At 40.0% G+C, this 19,714-nt stretch overlaps 1 protein-coding gene across 11 annotated transcripts in view; it reads left to right on the forward strand.

Annotated features, from left to right (window-relative positions):
• tjp1b (tight junction protein 1b) overlaps positions 1 to 19,714 on the forward strand; it is a 70,303-nt gene that overhangs the window by 32,576 nt on the left and 18,013 nt on the right. For 6 of the 11 annotated variants that reach the window (XM_026175558.1, XM_026175560.1, XM_026175561.1 and 3 more), the window contains 7 exons: positions 16,371 to 16,427; positions 16,910 to 17,034; positions 17,155 to 17,257; positions 17,477 to 17,792; positions 18,146 to 18,252; positions 18,630 to 18,798; positions 18,907 to 19,051. In XM_026175558.1, coding sequence (XP_026031343.1) covers positions 16,371 to 16,427; positions 16,910 to 17,034; positions 17,155 to 17,257; positions 17,477 to 17,792; positions 18,146 to 18,252; positions 18,630 to 18,798; positions 18,907 to 19,051 — 1,022 coding nt within the window. Of the gene's footprint in view, positions 534 to 10,306; positions 10,917 to 16,370; positions 16,428 to 16,909; positions 17,035 to 17,154; positions 17,258 to 17,476; positions 17,793 to 18,145; positions 18,253 to 18,629; positions 18,799 to 18,906; positions 19,052 to 19,714 lie in introns of those variants that run through there. The other 5 variants (XM_026175559.1, XM_026175568.1, XM_026175569.1 and 2 more) reach the window with 3 other exon arrangements.

The following is a 19,714-nucleotide window of genomic DNA, read 5'->3' on the forward strand; positions in this document are numbered from 1 at the left end:
TTAGCTGGGAGTAGCTAGCCTAGCTGCTGGAACAAAATGTCGGCCAGCTAGGGGGCTGATTTGACCAAGAGGGTATAAAAGGGGCACAAGATTTAGTGTCAGGGTGCAGGACGCAAGGAGGGAGTGGTAATATGAAGTCAGCTGCTAGAAATATGACATGGTTTTTTTTCTTCCTCTTTGTAAATTAAAGGGGGAGGTGGTGCGCTGTCTCACCTTGTACTGATGTTCCGTTAGTAAAAAACAAAACAAAAAACGAAGTGGGATTTTTGGGAAAGTAGTTAGGTCCCTAGCTGGGATTAGGTTAGTGGCACTGGACTACCTGCTCGCCTGCCCCGCTGTCGTTACATTTTAAACATGTCATAATAATACCAGCTATGTGTGTGCTTGTGTGTGTGGGGTCTTTGATGGGGATAAACGACTGTTTGGTATGGCGCATGCAGGCTAACTTTCATTGTTAGTTTCCATACTAACCAATGGACAGCTGCTAACATGAACTGAAGGCACCAGTGTTCACCTGTTTAGTATTGATTGATGTAAGTTGTTTTTTTTGCATGTTATTATCACTTATCTCGTTTTCACATGTGCTGTAACCTATTTAATTTATGTACAGAAGACACTAGCATGTTAGGACGTGTAGAAATAAGAGATAACAATGAAGATGTGAGCTTCAGATTCTGACTTGATGTTATCCGGGATTTTAGTAATCGAAATATCCTGTATTGACTCTAATTTCTTTACCTTATCCTTCCAAAAGCTTCTTAAGGGATTCCTAAGTCAGTTTAGCTGCAGAGGAAAACAATCAACCACCTCTTTCTGGTGGTTCCTTATATCTCACAATCTTGTTTTGAATACAAAACAAGATTGTGAGATGTCTAAGCGTCACTTCCGGCCAAGATGCCAGGTATTAAATGTGTATGAAGTTCTGTTATGTTTTTTGGAAAAATATAGCAGTGGTCCTGTCATGCATTTCACTTGTGTTGTTTTTGTTAATACAGTCTATGACTTTAGCACTGAATGCTATTTAACAATTACAGTGATTTTTTTACCCTATCACATATATAATTACTGCATATTTTACTGGAAGTTTTGTGATTCATTGACGCACATCTTCATCTTGAACTCCCTTGTGCGTGCGACTAAAATGTGTAAATGCTGGCGACTGGCATTGTGATAGTAACACTAGATGAATCTGCAGCTGGGAAGGAAAATAGATTTGTCAAATGAAGTGGGAGAGTCGTACTACAGATGTTGTTTGTGGTTACCCTTCAGATGTTTCATTGCACAATCCAGTTTGCGTCTTTCTTTCCCTGCTGAAAAACAGATCAGAACACAGAGCTGTACAGGCAGCAACTCTGGCAAACATGTTACTGTGAAGAAGAAAATATCAACCCAAGGGCAGACATACATGTTGGTTTGTAAATCATGTTGCCCTGAGCTGTCATGAGAGCAACCATCATCTGAGTCATTGCGGTTTTGGAAGGAAGGACAAGCGCATCTGATATTTTGCCTACTTAAGTTAAATTTGACTGACTGCAGCTTTGTAATCCTGTGTATTTATAGAAACTGGCTGGAATTAGGGGCTTATCTGTTTGGTGGTGACAACAGACATACTAATGAGACTGAATTACTGTATTTATGCCATGTGTTTATACATGCTGCACCTATAAACCTTGGTTTTGCAGATAGGACTATGCACACAGATTGCTTTCTTATAAAGGATATCAAAGTGGATGGCCTCCGTGTAGATGATAAAGAATGTGTTTAAATTAAGGATGCTGGAAAACAATGGCTGAAAATGTTTGATTAGAGCCCAGTCCTGATTGTTGGGTGCTGATACCAATTTACATTTTTAGGCTTATGTATATGCAGACACAAGTCAAAGCTACATTAACAAGGAGAAAACAGAGCCATTGTTTATTAATTTACTGGAAATGTATTGTACAAACTAGATACCTGAAAATGAAGGTAGATGTCTTATCGTAAATTAAGTGTGACTTTTCCAATATTTAAAATGAAAATATGTTTTTAGGCTGTGGCTGAATATACTGGCTTTTACCCCATCCAATTTGGACTGTAGGTAACTGGATTCAGTGCCAACCTCCAAATCTGCTGGTGCTGCCGCTGCTAATGTTAGCCACATTTAGCAAATAATATGACAATGCATGTGCAATTTTGTGCACACTGCAATATGCCACACATTTTAATGGCTTTTAAAAGAAACTGAGAAATGTGATTAGGGCTGCAGCTAGCGATTATTTCAGTAATGATATAATAATAAAATAATAAGAATAAAAAATTCAATTAATCTTTACTCTGTGTTCTTGGAAGGCTTTGTGAGTTCCTGTACATGGGTTTCTGTCTGTGGAAGTGAATCAGTGAGTTTGTGTCTGTTAGCCTTTAAAGGAGAATGGGGTGGGTGCAATGAATAGACGCCAGCGTATCAGCACTCTGAAGTTTGCCCTGTGCTTTGATGCAATGTTTCTGCGCTGCTTAAAACAAGATGTTATGATGGTGTAGACGTTAATTAATATTAACGTCTCAGTGTCCAACCTAAAATCCCGCACGTCAGTGGCTCAGTTTTACTGGCCCATATACATTTTTATTGGTTTGTGGAAAAAAAAAGTTTTCATTTTTGAATATATCAATGCAATTTAATTGAGACAGTATTTTATATTATTTCACTTTGAATCCGAAAAATGTTTCTGAAAAAATCTTGAAATAAATATGGTCTAGTATTGCCATGCCCGTTTTCGACTCGCCCATTTTCGTTTCCATGTACAATAGGATGGCTGCCGTCAGCCTTCAGTAAGCTGTATAATTTAAAGGTGCCATCAGACTAAGTTAACAGTTAATCTGCAGATTTTAATAACTTCTGGAGGCTTACTGCAGACTTTTCGCTGTGTAAAACAAACTGCGGTGGATGGAGCAGCTACAAAGTCTGTTTTTCTTCACGTCTGAGTTTGTTGATCACGTGCTTTGATGAAGGACTCCCGCTCGTTTATCCCAGTAAAGGTTTTAATAATGATTACGGGAACAGCGCTGCTGTTTGGACGCTAGAAACACGCCGCTTTCTTTCACGTCTCAGTAACGGCTCCGCCTCTTTGCTCTTCGCGGTGTGTAAACAGACTCTGTTTCCATGTTAAAGTCATCATCACTGCTGCTGTTGTCAGTGTTTCTGTTTAAAGCTGGAAGCTGTGTGGACTTAATGTGGTCAGACTTTTTATTCACACGCTAATCCTAAATACGTTTGTATTGCTGGTCTGTTTTCAGTCGCAAACATGGGAGAGATGCTCGCTTTCGCGTTTCCATGGTGACATGGCGCTTCAGAGACAAAGCATCGAGAACTTTTTTTTTTATATATAATTTTTTTATAATCGAATTATTCGAAATACTCGTTGCAGCTCCAAATGTGATTGATACTCATAAATGGTTCTTCAATAAAAATGCAGTATTTTTGGACTATGCCTAGCTTAAAATCACCTCAGCTTTGACTGTTTTGCCAACTTTAGATGAGTCAAGGGTATTTTTTCCCACCACATTTTTAGTCAGCCAGGAAATGAATCACTGGGAAGGTCCCTAGTAATTATCAAGTTACTGCAAAGATGATACATAAATATGCACCATAGTCTCATAAGCTGTGATGCTGACTGTGCTAATAAGGCATTGCAAACAATGAGTTTCATATCTCGATATACGTTCTGTGTAAGTGCAAGTGCGTGAGAAGTGTTCCCGCTGATTTACCCAATGTGTTACACTGTAAATAGTTTGCATTTCAGTGCTAGTGATAGCCTCAGGGGCCACTAGAATAACAAAGAGGGGAATTAATGAGTTAGCCTGTGCTATTTTGAAGAACTGTAACATAGGGCTGGGCCATATTATACCGTTCACGGTAATACCGGTATAATGTTAGGCAACGATAGGAAAATGAAATATCGCAATAGAATGGGAGTAAAACGCGCATGCGCAGTGCCTTTGTTTTCATACGCACATGGCCGATTGTTGAGTGAAACAGATGAACCAGAATTGGTTTGTAAAAATGGTGCAACTTCCATGATGTGGAACTGGTTTGGTGTTTGTCCGTCAGATACACAACAAAGCACATTTTTTTGCAGAACATGCAAGCGGCCGTTGTTATTGTCATATTTGTCGGACTAAGATGCTCTTAAATCTGGGAGTAATCTGGGTCCTAAACTCCGTAATCTTCAGGTCAAACGAACACTGCAGCATCACTGAGCGTTAAAAACTGTCTAAATTCTTTCATCTTTAATAAAACGATCAGCATTGCTGCTTTACCAGGTGTAACTATAAAGTTTAACTTCCAGGCATCCATGAAAACAAAAGTTATTACATTTAACGGAGTTAGAAGTTAGCAGAAAGCTAGCGGAAGTTAGCTCGCTAGTTTCGCTAGTTACCTAAGCATGATATTGCATGTTCTGACTGAGAGATTTCTGAAAAAAAATCAAACGTACAGCTCTGCTATCACTTCCAACATAAATGAAGACAGGAAACTAAACAGCAGTGACGTTTGTAGGGTTACTGAAGTTGGGCTAGCTGGTATATAATGATGTGCTACGTGATCGCTAGCGACACAGCTATATTAGCATAACATAAACAGTGAAGCTGGAGGACGAACACTAACACTTTTCCACTTATAAAAGTTAACGTGAAGGTTCTTCATGGTTAGAGACAAATGCAATCGCATGGCAGGATGCTGTAAACGGACCAAACTTCAGTCAGGAGAACAACTGAGATAATCCATCCACAATACGAGGTTAGTCATCAATATACTGCAGCAACATGGGAATAGAGCAGCTGCCAGAGAATTCAACATTAATGAATCAATGGTACAGAAGTGGAGGAAGCAAGAAGAATGAGTTTAATAAAGTTTGATTTATCTGACTGCTTTGTTTCGCTTAATGTGCCTTATAATCCCGTGCACCTTATGGTCCGAAAAATGCGTACTGCACACTGCAGTTTAATGTTGCAAAGCACCTCTTTTTAACTTCAGTGGATATTATACATGGTTATGCTCAGGATATGTCAGCCCATTTCTACTGTAAATGCCTTTTGGTTAAACTTTCAGCAAGGAATTTGCATTTGCACTGTTACATTTTTATAAAGCTTTAATGTACATAAAAACCAGCTTCTTGTTTAAGTGAAAATAAATGGAAGGTTGTCTTTTTGCGCTAGTAATGTTGTGGAGTTGTATTTTGTCTCGCATCAATTATATCGTCAGTTATATCGTTATCGCAAATTTTCAAATATATATCGTGATAAATATTTTTGGCCATATCGCCCTGCTCTACTGTAACATCTGTGCTTACATCTGTCCCAACATGTTAGTGTATCGTACTATAAGGATTACAGTGTATGTACGTGTCTGTTTCCTAACTCCTAGACACGTTAAGCAATGTGGATGAAACTTTCTATCTAGGATTATCAACATCTATATAGCTTTTGGGAATTATTTTATAACAATTAAGTCTATACATATTATAAATACTATTTGCGGTAGCTTATTTCAGAACGAACAGCTGCATTAACTGTTCGTAAGTTGTTGTTTGCAAATACATGATGATAAACAATTTTTAATGCAATGGCACTTTTGGATCATTTAACTGTGTCGTCATGCATATCTGTAAATACCGTAAGTGTACATCAAACAGTGACACCAATAGTTACTGTAATTCTTACACAATGAAAATGTTGCTTGCAAAGAACAAAAATAAATTAATATATTTATCATGCATTTGTTTGGCATTTACTATTTGACTGTGTAGAGTGATATAATGAAGACAAAAAGAGTAACATGTTGACTTAACATACGTGTTTGTGCCTTAATACATGAACAAACTGAACAAGCACCACAGGCCTGGCAGGAACTTGCCACGGGGCAGGTTTTTGCTAATTTACTATAATTCACTCGTGGTTTTTGTCCATTTTTTAAAAAAAAAAAAATCATTATTTATTTGAACGACTGTTTTCACAACAAAGCATAGTTTGGAAGTATCTAATATTGCATGTGTTTAAGGCTTTTGAGTTAGCATTCTGTAGATCAAGCTATAAATGATGGTATTTTGTTTCTTATGTACTACCTCACCCTTGGACTACATTTTGGAGACAGTGTTAGTAGATCAATGGGTGTGTTGGACATGAAAAGGTCATTGCTTTGATCTGTGGCCAAATTTAGACTTCCTAGCAAACATGTTTTAACAATATGTCATTGAAATCTATGTTCTCATAATACATTTGCCCTCTGTCTGGTCATATGGCATGTTTACGTTGTGGTTGTAGTTTCAGTTACACAGAGGCTAGCTTGTGTAAATCAAGGCTGTCATAAATCCCGGTGTGAAGGGGATGTGGAATTATCAGGACGAATAGGCTTGGAAACTCTTTCATCAGTTTCATTTTGGCGTGAACCTCCTTTTTCTTATACTGTAGAAACCTCCCTTATCATTGCTGTTTCTCTTTGGCTCTGCTGTCCTCATTTCAATCACTGTGATGAAGAGGAGGTGGGGGCAGGTCAGTGGCTCAGCTTATCAGCACATTCCTGCCTTCTTGTGTGCTCTGTGTGGGGCACTGATAACTTCCACTGGGATGATTGAGTTCAGGACCAGATTTCCTGCTCTTATGTGCTCAGGACACTCTCGGGCTCTGGTTAGCATCACTAACTGGTGCTGTGGGGCCTGCAAATGGTCTTAGCTCACATTAAGCCTCCATCCACGTGAGTGAGTATCAAAACTTTTAAATTATGTTGTTATAGTTAATGGGACATAGCCAATAGGAATATACGTATTCAAATTCTTTCTTCAGAAAAAAAAAAATTGTTATTTTTACTAAAAACGGCTATATCTGATTTTAGCAGAAATCGTCTAAAAACGCACCTGATCAGCATCTATGGCAATAGCATCCATGGTACTAACTCTAAAGAGGTAAATATTTGCCCAGGGGTTCATGGGAAAACTTGGGGGAAAAAAGAAAACTGATTAAACATTAGATCTTGGAGTCATCCCAGTAAATGCTAATGTCTCCCATAACTGCATGACTTTCAATTAAATGTTTGCTATCTTAATTTAAAAAGTGATGGACATATCAGTAATTTATAAAGGAAAATATTTTGGAAAGGTTAGGGTTAGACATCACTTAATGCAGATTGGCATTTAACTTACAAAACGATTATTACATATACTGAGGCAAGTCATCCAGTCAACTCACTCTGTTGTCCATTATTTACTACACCACATGTGCTGGGTTTTTGCCATGTGTTGTGCGAGAGGGTGCAGAAAACAGATAAAGTGAAGAAGCAACACATGTCTTGTCTCATCTGATGAATGTGTACAAGAAGAGGAGTGTTGGGCACTTATGACAGCAGCAATGTGGCAGCCAAGGCTCTAATAACAGCTAATTATCATACTGTCTAAACACTAATCTGAAAACATGTTAATTGCAGTGTTGACTGCTAGTCTTGACGCTTAGCACATTAAATAAGATTTGCCTGCAGACTGCATTCATTTCAGGCTGAGAAACCCAAAAGAACTTTGGCCTTTCGTGTAGTTTCACATTCAGTCTTTATGCCCAAATATCACCTCTTCAAGGTAGGATCGTGTACTATTTTGAATTTGAAATGTGTTGTTACTAAGGGAACCTAAAGAGTAGAAAGCTAAAGATATAGTTGTAATCTGAGGCCAGGATGCACTTTAATAGAAATCCAAGCACAGACTAAAAGCAATTAAATGATCTGTATTCTTTTATGGTTTGCAATGTTTTCCAGCACCAGTTTTAGTAAAAGCAATAACTGTGGTATTTAATGTGAACTGTGAACGTACAGCTCAAGTTTCTAACGTTCAAACAGAAACTGCTGCAGAAGTTAATATGCTGTAAATATGAGTTCAAGTTACTGGAAATAGAGCTGTAGTTCATTTAAATAAGGGAACTGGCGGTTCTGTAGCTCAGTATCTCACTCAGGTTATGCCAAATATTTAAACATTTTAAAAGAAATTTTTTAAAATCTTTACATGATAAATATGCACACAGAGTGACATTTAAAGCATTTCTGGACCCCATTTTTTTGACCTTGTAGATGTGTGTTTTGCTGTATGTAGCTACACATTGTTTAAAGAAGATGATTGCTGCTCAGGTTCTTTACATTCCTTTTTAGTTTGATGTGGAAATAATTAATTTGGAGGCCGGGAGGCAGGAGCTAGTGGAGAGAGCAAACTATGTGTGGAATCTGTCACCACTCTCAGGTTCAGCTGAGAGGGATGTAAATTTAACTCTTCCCCCCTTCCCCGCCGGTGACTGGGTGTCTGTCAGGCTTGTCCAGCTTTATCATTATCCTGACTGATGAGTGGGATTTCATGTCCCACATGGCCTTAGTAAGCTGTGAGCTCATGTCCTTGCATACTTGTGAAAATCTGCTGCTTTTTTTGTTTATTAGTCTATTTAAATTTGAATTTCAAATTTAAATTTGAATGCTTGGTCAATGCTGTTTTACAATATGAGAGGCTGAAAAACTCTTGTTGTAATAGTTGGTGTGTTTGTTCATATATTTTTTTTTATTGTGGTGCATATTATGCTCCACTTCCTCTACCAAATGTGTAAAAACACAATGGTAAGCCATTCTCAGATGAGTCATCCATTTACTTTGTCTGGATGCACAGTGCATCTGTGTCAGTGGTCACTGCTGCCGAACATGCTCAAAGGGGCCAGTGTAAAGATTGGGTATGCAAATGATGCCCTTATAGCAGTCTGTAGTGACTGTCTCAATAAATGTCAGAAATTTTAGAAGTAATGAGCACTCTGTGACAGGCAGTAAAGGAGGTTTAAGTGCATGAGGTTGAGTGGATGGTTTATAGTTTAATGTCCAAAAAGGTACCCAGAGCTTTATGTGGGTAGCTGATGTCGTTGTGAAGGATGAAGTGCAGAATAAAATGCTGCTACTTCAGCCTGTAATACAGTAGAAGTACAGTAGTTTTTGATGCTGCTGTAAAGTGAAGGGTAACGCCATTCCATTCCTTGATGACCGCTCTTTTCTTATTGGTGGCGAAGGAGACAGCAGCTCTCCACAGACTTGGTGTGTGTGTAGGTGGCTGGGTGGTTGGCATATAGTGCAGATGACTGAAGTTGCCTTGGGATGAATTCATATGTTTGTGCAACCATGCAGATTGTCCTTGCGACAGGAAGCATTCAAATCAAAACAGTGTAAAATGACTTGACTACTGAAATAAACGCAAGCACCCTTATGGTGTCTTACAGTGTCCTCTAAAGGCTGCTTGATTATATGTGGACCACAAACACTGGATTGTGCTTCAAAGAGGCACATAAATGTCTCCACAGGGGGCGATCCAGTGGTTGGATGGTGAAAACGCAAACTGCAGCTCCACATAATTCCCTTTTTCTCTTTAATAGATTTTTTTTACTGTCTCTACAGCAAAGAGCACGAAGTACCTTCACAGATTTGTACATAGTTAGATGTCATGGGTAAGATAATAGTTCAGTTAATAATAACAATAATAGGTATGTGAAACCAAACAAAAAAAAGAAACAAACACATTAGTTTGTGTTTCTTATTCCCAGATGTCTTATTTTTAATCTTAAAGATGCTTGGGCTTAGTAAAAAATGCCCTATAGTATACGGCTGACTGAAAGCAGCTGGTAGCTGATTGAATGCACTGATTTTGTACATTGTTACTGTTAGACATTAAAATGTCAGTCATTTAATATTGTTCACATTTGCACTCATCTGAAATGCGCTCATATGCAAGTTAAATGCCAACAGTGGAGATACCTGCACTGCAGAGGTTGCATTCTTGGAAGTTCAGTTTCAGCACGCTCGTTGATATTCATTTCCCAGTCATATCGCTAGGGAGTAGCTGTGACCATGCACAGCACATGCTCCCTTGCCTAAACAGACTAACTGGTGATGTTTTTATGATAAGCATGGGGAGTATGTTTTCATGTTTGAAATTATAGCTAAAGCGCAATATGGTTGGTTATATAATGTCCCTGACTGAAGCTACAGTTGCAGTTAGAGTAGTCTGAACCAGTGCTACAAAAGTGACAACAAACAAAACACAATGATATTTTAGCTGTTAGATGTTCCTGATTGAACATTTTACTTAACATGTTAGGTTTTTGTTGCTTTGCCTGCCTCTTGTAGTTCCCTGTGTGGGTCTTTTCATTTCATGTGCAGTGTCATCAATCTGTTAATTTTACCCAAAGATTATATGAATGTCAGATTTAAAGGTGGTTGTGTTTTTGCTGTAATCATGGAATCTGTGAATACTGACCATGAAGCTAACAGAACAGCCAATCTTCTGTGGGATTTCATTAACACGTTTAGCATAATTTATGCATGTAATGCAGCACACCTGAGAAAAGCAGGAGGTGGTTTGTAATATCCCACATGCTGAGCGAATTGGTGGATTCTGCTCCGATTTAACGGCAGCTCAAGGGTTAAGTCCGATACAGCAGTTTACACTGCGGATGGATGTTCACTAGTACAGAGGAGTCCCATGCTGTAGCGGAACTGCAGATCCCACACAGATCGCTGCCAAGCTGGAGGGGATTTGTTTCGATCCCCTGAGTGTGTAAGGATAGAGTTAGAGGGAAGGATACATTCAGAAGGAAGATGTTGGTAGAGGACACAGACCCTCACGGGCCAGAGGAAACGTTAGGGTGTAGCTGCGGAGTGTGTTTTATAACCCCTCACCTGTGGTCGTAATTTCTGTGGTTTCAAATCTAACAGAAGGAAAGAGGAAGGTGGGGGCAGTGTTCCTCGTAGCACTGATTGGTGCAGTCATGCACTGAGGCTGCTGATGTGCGTCTGCAGGAATCTCCTGCTGGATTTACTGGGGAGTAGTTGGAGTTGGAGACGCTTTTCTCTGTGTCCTCTGTAGTGAGCAGGATGAATTCATGTAAGTACCTCTAATCTTCTATGCATCAGTGTTATCTGAATACTTATGCAGCAAATAGATGAAAGGAGTAAAATTGAAGGAAAGGGAGTTTCACAGTTTCCTTTAGATAATACATGTGCTTCATGGCTGCGGATTAACTTTTCTATCAGTCTTCTGGGTTTCTTCTCTTGACCTTCGTATCGCTCTCCTGCATCTCTGCCACTGTGTTCCCTCAGGTAGAGATCCGCAGTACGGTGTCTTTCCATGTTGTATGTGTAGAGTGTCACTTGTCTCTCAGGGGAACCCTTGACTGGCACTAAGGCATGGGCTCTCATTAGCATTGGGCTATGCTCTCCCCGGCAGGAGAGTTTTAGCAGTTGTCAGCACTCCCCAGTACATCGATTTCAATTGCTGAAGTGATCAATCATCTTATTCTACTTTGTTGATTCATTGCCAGCAGCCACAGTGTTGTGTATTCATGTTGTTGTTTTCTTGTCTTTGGCTGCAGTGTAATTTGAAAACTGTCTTGGAGAGAAGCAAAAGGGAAAGAATTGTTTTAACTCAGCAGTATGTTTATTGCTAGGATTGAATATTTAAGCTTGCAGCAGACTTGGCTTCATTTGGCTTTATTGCTGCTAATCATGTGCTGATGCATGTGAACAAAAATAATTGTGAATTATTGCTTTCAGCCACCTGTAAACCTTTAATTATCATATTTTATTTGTTTCGACTCATTACTACTCTTGAAATATGAATAGTCACATTTTCATCACACTGGCACTGAAACAGATTTGTGAGAACGATCAAAGTCTCTTTTTTTCCCTCAGACCTTACAAAGAAATACAATAAATAGGCAGTACAAAGAGAGAGTGGATGTATTTTCTTTGCAGTATTTTATCATTTGTTTTGGTCGATTTGTGGCATTTACTACAACAAGAACCTATTAAATGTTCCTCAGTGTTCATGCTGCAAGGTTCCCCCCCTAAATCACTCTGTTGCAGCACCACAACAGTAGAATTAATGAGAGCTATTTTTAGCTACTCTGGTCCCAGAGCGGTCAGAATTGAATAAGTCTCTGCCTCACCCCTAAACCATACTTCAGCACAAAATCGCACAATGTTGCCTCAGTTATAACAAAATATCATTTGCTTTTTTTACGCAGAGAGTTGCGTTTTTTTAAGCAGGGCTGTTTGATTATGGTAAAATAAATATTATCATCCTGATTGTTTGAAACAATTTAGAGAACATAGTTAGGCTTATCGTGTGTTTTGCTAAACTCTTTAAAACAAAAAGTGTATCCATTTGGTTTACCTCTTTAGTTTTCCTTCAGGCTCTCTCTTTGTTATCTTGGCTCAAGCTTAACCAAACCTGCTACAGCCTGGCAGGGAGGGAGGTTTTTGCTTTTAGGGGAGGGTTGAAGGTCACCGCTGTAAAAGGAGAGGGGTCTGCTCGATTCAGTGACGCAAAACAAAACTAGAGCACTATTTTTATGTTAATTATATTGTTTTCATAATCATTGCAAGTCAGGTTTGTAGCTGCACATTTGATTAGTTGCAGGCCCTTTATTTGAAAGTGACAAGAATTGTCACAGCTCCCTGCCAAACTGTCTGCTAGTATTTGCCAAGTAGACAAAATTTACTGTTTCGCTGACTTCAGAGAGGACCTCCGGGGCACACAAGTATATTTAAGTTTGTTATTGCTCAGTTTTATTGCCACTGGCATACAGATAGTACCTGTAACAAGAAGCCATTTGCCCCTCAACTTGCAAAATACACATGTGCCTTTTTAAAAATATCTTTTGAGCAAGAAAGCTAGATTTAGCTTCTTAAATCTGAACGTCATCTGTTTGTTTGGAAACTAGGTTGGTCACGGTTTTTGGTTTATAGAGCAGCTGAAGGAGTAATCAGGAAGATGAGCTATGATCAGTAATGACAATAATTGTTAGTAGCATTCTGTAATTGATTTACAAGTGGAAATTAAAAGCTTGAAAGACTGCTGGCAGAGCAGTATTTTATGGACATGCTATAATAGTTTGTTCTGCAGAGGAATAAAAAGCCCAGTGGGCTCATTGATGATTGCGTTGTTTTACCATTTGTGCATTGATTTGACACAGTCCTCTTTGAGCAGAGCTTTCCTCTCCGTTCTCCATCTGCATTAAAGTCCATCTGTGTTGTAGTGCTGGCTCCCATGTTGCCTAGTTGTAATCCCCCAAGCATGACCCAACCAACATGGTGTGTCTCACTGTGGAGCGGCTGCCAGGCCTGGCTTTAGCTTGAGGCATGAAGCCTCTCTTGGCACCAAATTGTGGCTGTAAAGGGTGTACACATTATGGCACTGAAAGTCATCAGTCACGGGATGTTGGTGCAACTTTACAGCAACCTATGCTCATTTCACTGAAAACAACATACCTTACTTTGTGTTTACTTAAAAGAAATGTTTTGGACATTTTTGGAACAGGAAATGAACATATTTGTTTTTGACAAATATAAAGTCACTAGTTCACTGTTTAGATCTTATGGCAAAAAATAGTAGTGCTCATTTGAGCCACAAAACTTTATGAATTGATTTGGCCCTGTCTTTATTTCCTTTTTTTTTTTAATTTACCTCCTACAGTTTAGAGGAACCTTCAGACCTGTCCTGAAAGGCCACTAGAAAGCCACACAGTCCCCCCTCTGTTACCAGAGCAACAAGCTCTGCAGGAGCAGGAGGTAGCAAAATTATATCCCTTCACAGTGAAAGGTGTGTGCATGTGATAGAGAGAGAGAGAGAGATTGTTTTTCGTCTTTTTCCCTTGGTATTCGGTCCTTTTGTTTTGCCCCATTGCAATTTTTCAGTGATTTATTTGTATTCAGTGGAGCTTTAGAAGCATCCTCTAAACATGTTTTCCAGACAACTAAATTGACATCTCTTGCTACCCACTCTAAAACATTATACGTTTGTGGGCGTACATGTTTGTGTTATGCTGCACAAATGCTTATAAAGAAGTTTTGAAAGTCTGACTATCAACTGGAACCCCCCCCCAATTTATCAGTTAGAAGCAAGTCTCTATAAATTTAGGCAAAATGTTTAAGCTCTTGGCGTCAGCATTTGCACAGTGCTGATCAAGAAGACTGGGGCATAAATCCTCCTCCCTGAAAGAGCAAACTTTCTAGCGGGAGATCATTCCTCTGCTTTCACCAGACTTGTTTATATTCAGATGCCCCCCACCCCACCCTTTCTCAAGAGCAGATAATTCAGTGTGAAAGGCCAGGGGGAGTTCCCCTGTTCAAACTTTGGTTCACCCTCCTTGTGTGAGCCCCACTATAAGCTGCTTGAGGAGTTTGTGACTGTTGCTGCCAAGCTGAGCACGTCTGGGGCCACTTGTGGCATTTTATTTAGCTGCCTGTATTCCCAGACGCCAGCTAATCTTTGGCATTTGGCCGACAGGTCGCAGCAGACATAAGGATGATGTGTTGAAGGAGGCCAGGGTGCTAAAACAATAAACGGCACAGCAGCAGTTGGTCAGCTAAGCTGCTGCCTCTGAATATGATTTCTGCTGTACAAAAAAAAGTTGGACATTGTTTTCTTCACATCTGAGTTACTTTTTTTGTTCAGACATTTGCTTCTGCAGCAGCATGGCTGTTGTTATTTTCAACTTCAGAATCTCTGGGTGTGTTTTTAGTGTTTCTCATCACACACATTTTGGTGATGACTTAAAACTGTGCAATATTGCAAAATACATTTTGATAGTTTAAAAAAGGGTGTCCCTGAATCTTAACTACTGTGTAAGGTTGATTAAATTGTGCGTCCTTGGGCTCACAATCCCTTAGTACCTTATATTTTTGTTGCCACACTCTGACGGGGGATGAATTTGGGGGTAAAAGTAATGGGATGGGTTATCTTGTTTTCATAATTGATGGATGCCATTAAGGACAGGTAGCTTTACTGATTAAAAATGATTAACTGAATATCCCTATTCCCTATATGAGATTTCATAGTGGTCTGTAGTTCAGTATTTGGCCTGCAGACCATCGAAGGTTTTTAGCTGTTTATCGCTCTTTGTGGCTTAATAGCACTTCCATTATCAAGTTGTCATACTGATGTGCTGCAAAATGGTTTTCAGTGTGAAACTGGACTGACTCTTGCTAGATGTTTTGCGTTTGAAGCTGCCAACCCGTCGACAGCAGTCTCAGTGGCAGGTCTAAGCACTGGAACCGATGCTCCTTTTCAGCGTGAAGAGTAATCTCCCTTTGCTCATTTTTCATCACATTTTAATGTACCGCAACATGAGATTTCTGCATAGGTGGTTAATACTGTAAGCGTTCGAGGTGTCAAAGAAATAACCAGCAAAGCAGAAGGGGATATGTGTGGCAGTCTCACCTATTAAGATCACAAGGCTAGGATCATTTTGCATGACAGATGGGGGTTATTGCATTAAGTGCTGTGATGGTGGTTGTAATTTGCCCCAATGGGAATGACCTCGTAGTATTTTATATGCAGTCCTTGAATGTCTAATGTGTTGTGAGATTGCAGTGGAGGTAAAATGATACAGAGCCAGAGATAAGAAGCGGGCTGTAGGTCGCAGAGGATGGCGTTAACCCAGCAGCTGACTGAGGTGACCTTAATCTTATCCTCTGTGGTTGTTAATGGGGCTGAGGTTGTCCTTCAATTTTAGAGACTTACTGCCAGTGTGGCCCTATTTAATGAAGGAGGATCTTTGTCTGTTGTGCTATTGTACTCAGTTCACTGTAAACTTGGGACCTCATACTGTGGACCCACTACAAAGAAGACTGTCTAGTCTAAAAACCAACATGTTTATGGTGTGTGCCTGGGCTATTTGCTGTGCTCTGTTGTGTCATCTGTATCACTGTGAATCAGCAACAGTGTGAAACAAACAAGCGTCCTGATGTGTACCCTGTCTTAATTTTTAGTGGTGAAACACTTCCCCTTCCACTAGGAACCTTGGTAGAGGACAAAAATAATCAGTGCTATTATTGTGTATTCAAATATTCTGTTTATCTTTTTAATTTTTTTTACTAAAGTCTCTCAGTGTGCTTTCACAGTCGATTTGCTGTTTATAATCTTTACATCCTTTATTTGCAGTATGAATAATACAATATGAATAATGAAATGTAGCCTAGATTGCCCAAGTGGCTGATGTTCATAAAGCAGCAGTAGTCCAAACCCTTACCCTCTATTTTTTTCAGTATCTCAGTATAAGTAGCTTTTGCTGCAAAAGTGGTAAATGCTACTCTACACATTATGCAGACATTTAGCTTGGACAGATAACGCCTACTCTGTTCATTAAAAAACAGCACATTGGACCTTTTATGCAGACTTTGTTAAAGGTTAAACACTGAAGGAGACACTGTCAGATGTATTTTGGGAGCCACTCTTCCACCTTTTTATCAGTTGGAATAATGAATTATTTTAACTCTTCTTGTCTGAACTCTGGAGCTTATGTGTTAAGCACTGCGCAATTTCTTTGCCTTTCAGAGTGCAGCAATGGAGGAGACAGTCATTTGGGAACAGCACACAGTAACACTACACAGGGTGGGTATCTGTTATCCTTCCTTTACTCTCTATAATTGTCTATGTTGAAATTATGCCCTATCCTAAACGCTCTCTGCCCTACCTGGTTTACGTTATTTTCCCTCTATCTCCCATCTCAGCATTTTTCTTCCCTGCTATTTTCAGGATCACAGCATGTAGGGAGTTAGCTCACTGTGTAATTAATTGCACGTGGAACAGACAAAAAGCTTTTCTTCTACACGATTCCATGTTTTTGGCTGTGGAGCATAAATTGCACAAATGCTGATCTGGCATCTTTGTGCACATTGTTTGCACGCAAACTGCATCGCTTCAAAGTGTTCGACTGCTGTATTCTGTAGAGGTGGTTTAACAAACAATTATTTTGTTGGATTCGTACCAGGAGGTGGTCATTTAAATACATCTGTCTCTACTCATCAGTTAGTGTCTTGGTCCATCCACACATCCTTATCTTTTTTGTGTTTTGTTTTTATTTCTGTGTGCAGGCACCAGGGTTTGGCTTTGGGATAGCCATTTCAGGTGGACGGGATAACCCTCATTTTCAGAGTGGTGAGACCTCCATTGTCATCTCAGATGTGCTGAAAGGAGGCCCCGCAGAAGGCCTACTGCAGTAAGATTTAGTTGTATTATCGGGAACCCAGTCATGCAGCTCATTTTTTAGTATTAAATTACACTGCCTGCTCCATAAAGACTCCACTGTCTGTCTGTTCTTGGTATCTCATTTCTTTAGGGAAAATGACAGAGTCGTTATGGTCAACGCTGTCTCCATGGATAATGTGGAGCACGCGTATGCTGTTCAGCAGCTTCGTAAAAGTGGGAAGCTCGCCAAAATTGTGAGTGTCACATCCCATTATGAAGTCTTCTTGGAAAGCTCATTTTGTAGTCAGACTTAAAAAGTGTTTGTAGCAGAGATATGCATATTGCTAATAATGTTATTTGGGCTCTCTCATATGTTTTCGTAGTTCACTAGCAGAAGAAATGTGCATGATAAGGGGAGTGCCTGGCTCATGTTGGTTGTCAAGCTCATTTCATGTCTTGTTCCCTTTGTTTAGACAATCAGGCGCAAGAGGAAGGTGCACGTCCCCATGGGCCGCCTGGGAGAGAGGGAGACTATGTCAGAGCATGACGAGGAGGAGGATAGCTACGACGAAGAGATATATGAAACGAGAAGTGGACGCAGTGGCGTGTACAGCGGTGTGGGCGGCACTATGGGCAGGCGCAGTGGGCGGAGCGGCGGTCGCAGGGACAGGGAACGTGAACGCAGCGGCTCACGGGAAAGAAGTCTCTCCCCACGCTCAGACCGCCGCTCGCACAACCTGCCCCCACGGCCCGCCAAGGTCACTCTCGTGAAATCCCGCAAAAATGAAGGTGAGGCTCACAAAGTCGGGGATAAAAAGGGAGTCAGAACAGTGGATAGTGAAGCAGGGAATCTCCTGCCATTTGCTTTACATGACTATTAACAGACAACCATATTCTCTTTTAGAAGAGAATAAAGCCTCCAAATCAGCATTGGTTAACTGCCAGAGCAAACAAAACTTGCCAGCCACAGCAAAATCCAAGTAAACTCAAGTAAATCTAAGTAAAAGAGCAATTAATCTTCTTTAATCAGTACTGTTAATCCCAGTGGGAGAAGCAGATGTCAGCAGAATCGCAGTCAGCGTGGTGTTGTCACGTGAACTCTGTGCTAACGTTGTCTTTGTTGCTGTCGTTCACTTTGTAAGCAGAATATGGCCTGCGCCTGGCCAGCCACATCTTTGTCAAGGACATTTCCCCTGAGAGCCTGGCAGCCAGGGATGGCAACATCCAGGAGGGGGATGTTGTACTGAAGGTGAGAGGGGAAAGGCAGAGAATCACTGGAAACATAGAAGATAAACTGAAAATGTTTGATCATGTTCTTTATATAATCTAACCTGATTCAGATAGAAGGATGTGCAGTATGTACTACTTTGTCTCATTGTATTAATGTTTTGGGAACATGCTGTGTAGAAGGACACCGTCACATTTAGCAACATGCACATCTTGATCCTTTCCTTTAATGCATAGACTGGTTATGGGGAGGAACATTAATGTGGTCTCATACCATTAAGATAATAACCCCAGACATGTCACCTTTTGTAATGTTTCTCTTTTCATTCAAGTTCTGTGGCTGTGTACGAATGTTTACTTCATGTCATTTCTGATGGCTTGTTTTGCTGATTCTTTCAGATTAATGGCACCGTGACAGAGAACCTCTCTTTGATTGATGCCAAGAAGCTGATAGAAAGGTCAAAGGGCAAGCTAAAAATGGTGGTTCAGAGGGATGAGAGAGCGACCCTGCTGAACATCCCTGACCTCGATGACAGTATTCCCTCAGCCAACGCTTCTGACAGAGATGGTGAGAGTGATGTGAATTCAACTCAAATGAGTGGATACGAAGAAAGTCAGACTTGTCAGGGCAACTTTGAGGCTGCGGCCGTTTCACAGTATCTTTATGTTTAACCAGACATTTCAGATATCCATTCTCTGGCATCCGACCATTCCAATCGATCACATGACAGACATCGTAGCAGCCGCTCCCGCTCTCCAGATAGACGATCTGAACCCTCAGACCACTCCCGACATTCACCTCCACAAATCAGCAATGGCAGGTAAAGAACATCAACCCGGCTTTCAGGAAATGAATAAAATCGTGGGATATAGTTGCAAGAAACATTGTTATTTTTGTATGTATATATTCTGGTTTTCTTCTTTTCACAACTTTCTGTGTTTGATGGAATGAAGTTTAGAACAATACCAATTTAAACTTGAACAGCACCATTGATCACCAAAATGTGGGTGGAGTACAAAACCACTTTGATACTGGGTTGTCCTAAGCATAATTTCTCTACTGGTTTTTAGACTGTTGTTGATTAATTAAGACAGTAATTTGCTATTGAGTGAAATTAAAATAAATTATATGCAACCATTTAGTAAGACTTTAACATCTTTTAAGTAACCACAACTGATGATATTTGATTCCATGCTTTTTCCCTTCCTCTTTTCTGTTTTTCTCATGAAAGGTAGTGTGTGTTAGCACCAACCATTACTCCATTCACCACTTCTTTTGACTCTAACGTTGTTTGAAAGTACCTCATTAATTCTTCATTTAAACTCAATAGAGCACCACAGTTGTTTCCCTTTCACTCTGCTCACTGACCTGACAAAAAATAAAAGTCAGCTGTTAAGCCGCAAAAGAGTCGGTCTTGGTCAAAATTACGGTTGAAAGCAGATCAAGAGTCTGCTCTGCTGAGCGTAGAAGCTCACTGCTCTTA

Source organism: Astatotilapia calliptera, chromosome 7, assembly GCF_900246225.1.
Source record: "Astatotilapia calliptera chromosome 7, fAstCal1.2, whole genome shotgun sequence".
In the NCBI taxonomy this organism is placed as follows: Eukaryota; Metazoa; Chordata; class Actinopteri; order Cichliformes; family Cichlidae; genus Astatotilapia; species Astatotilapia calliptera.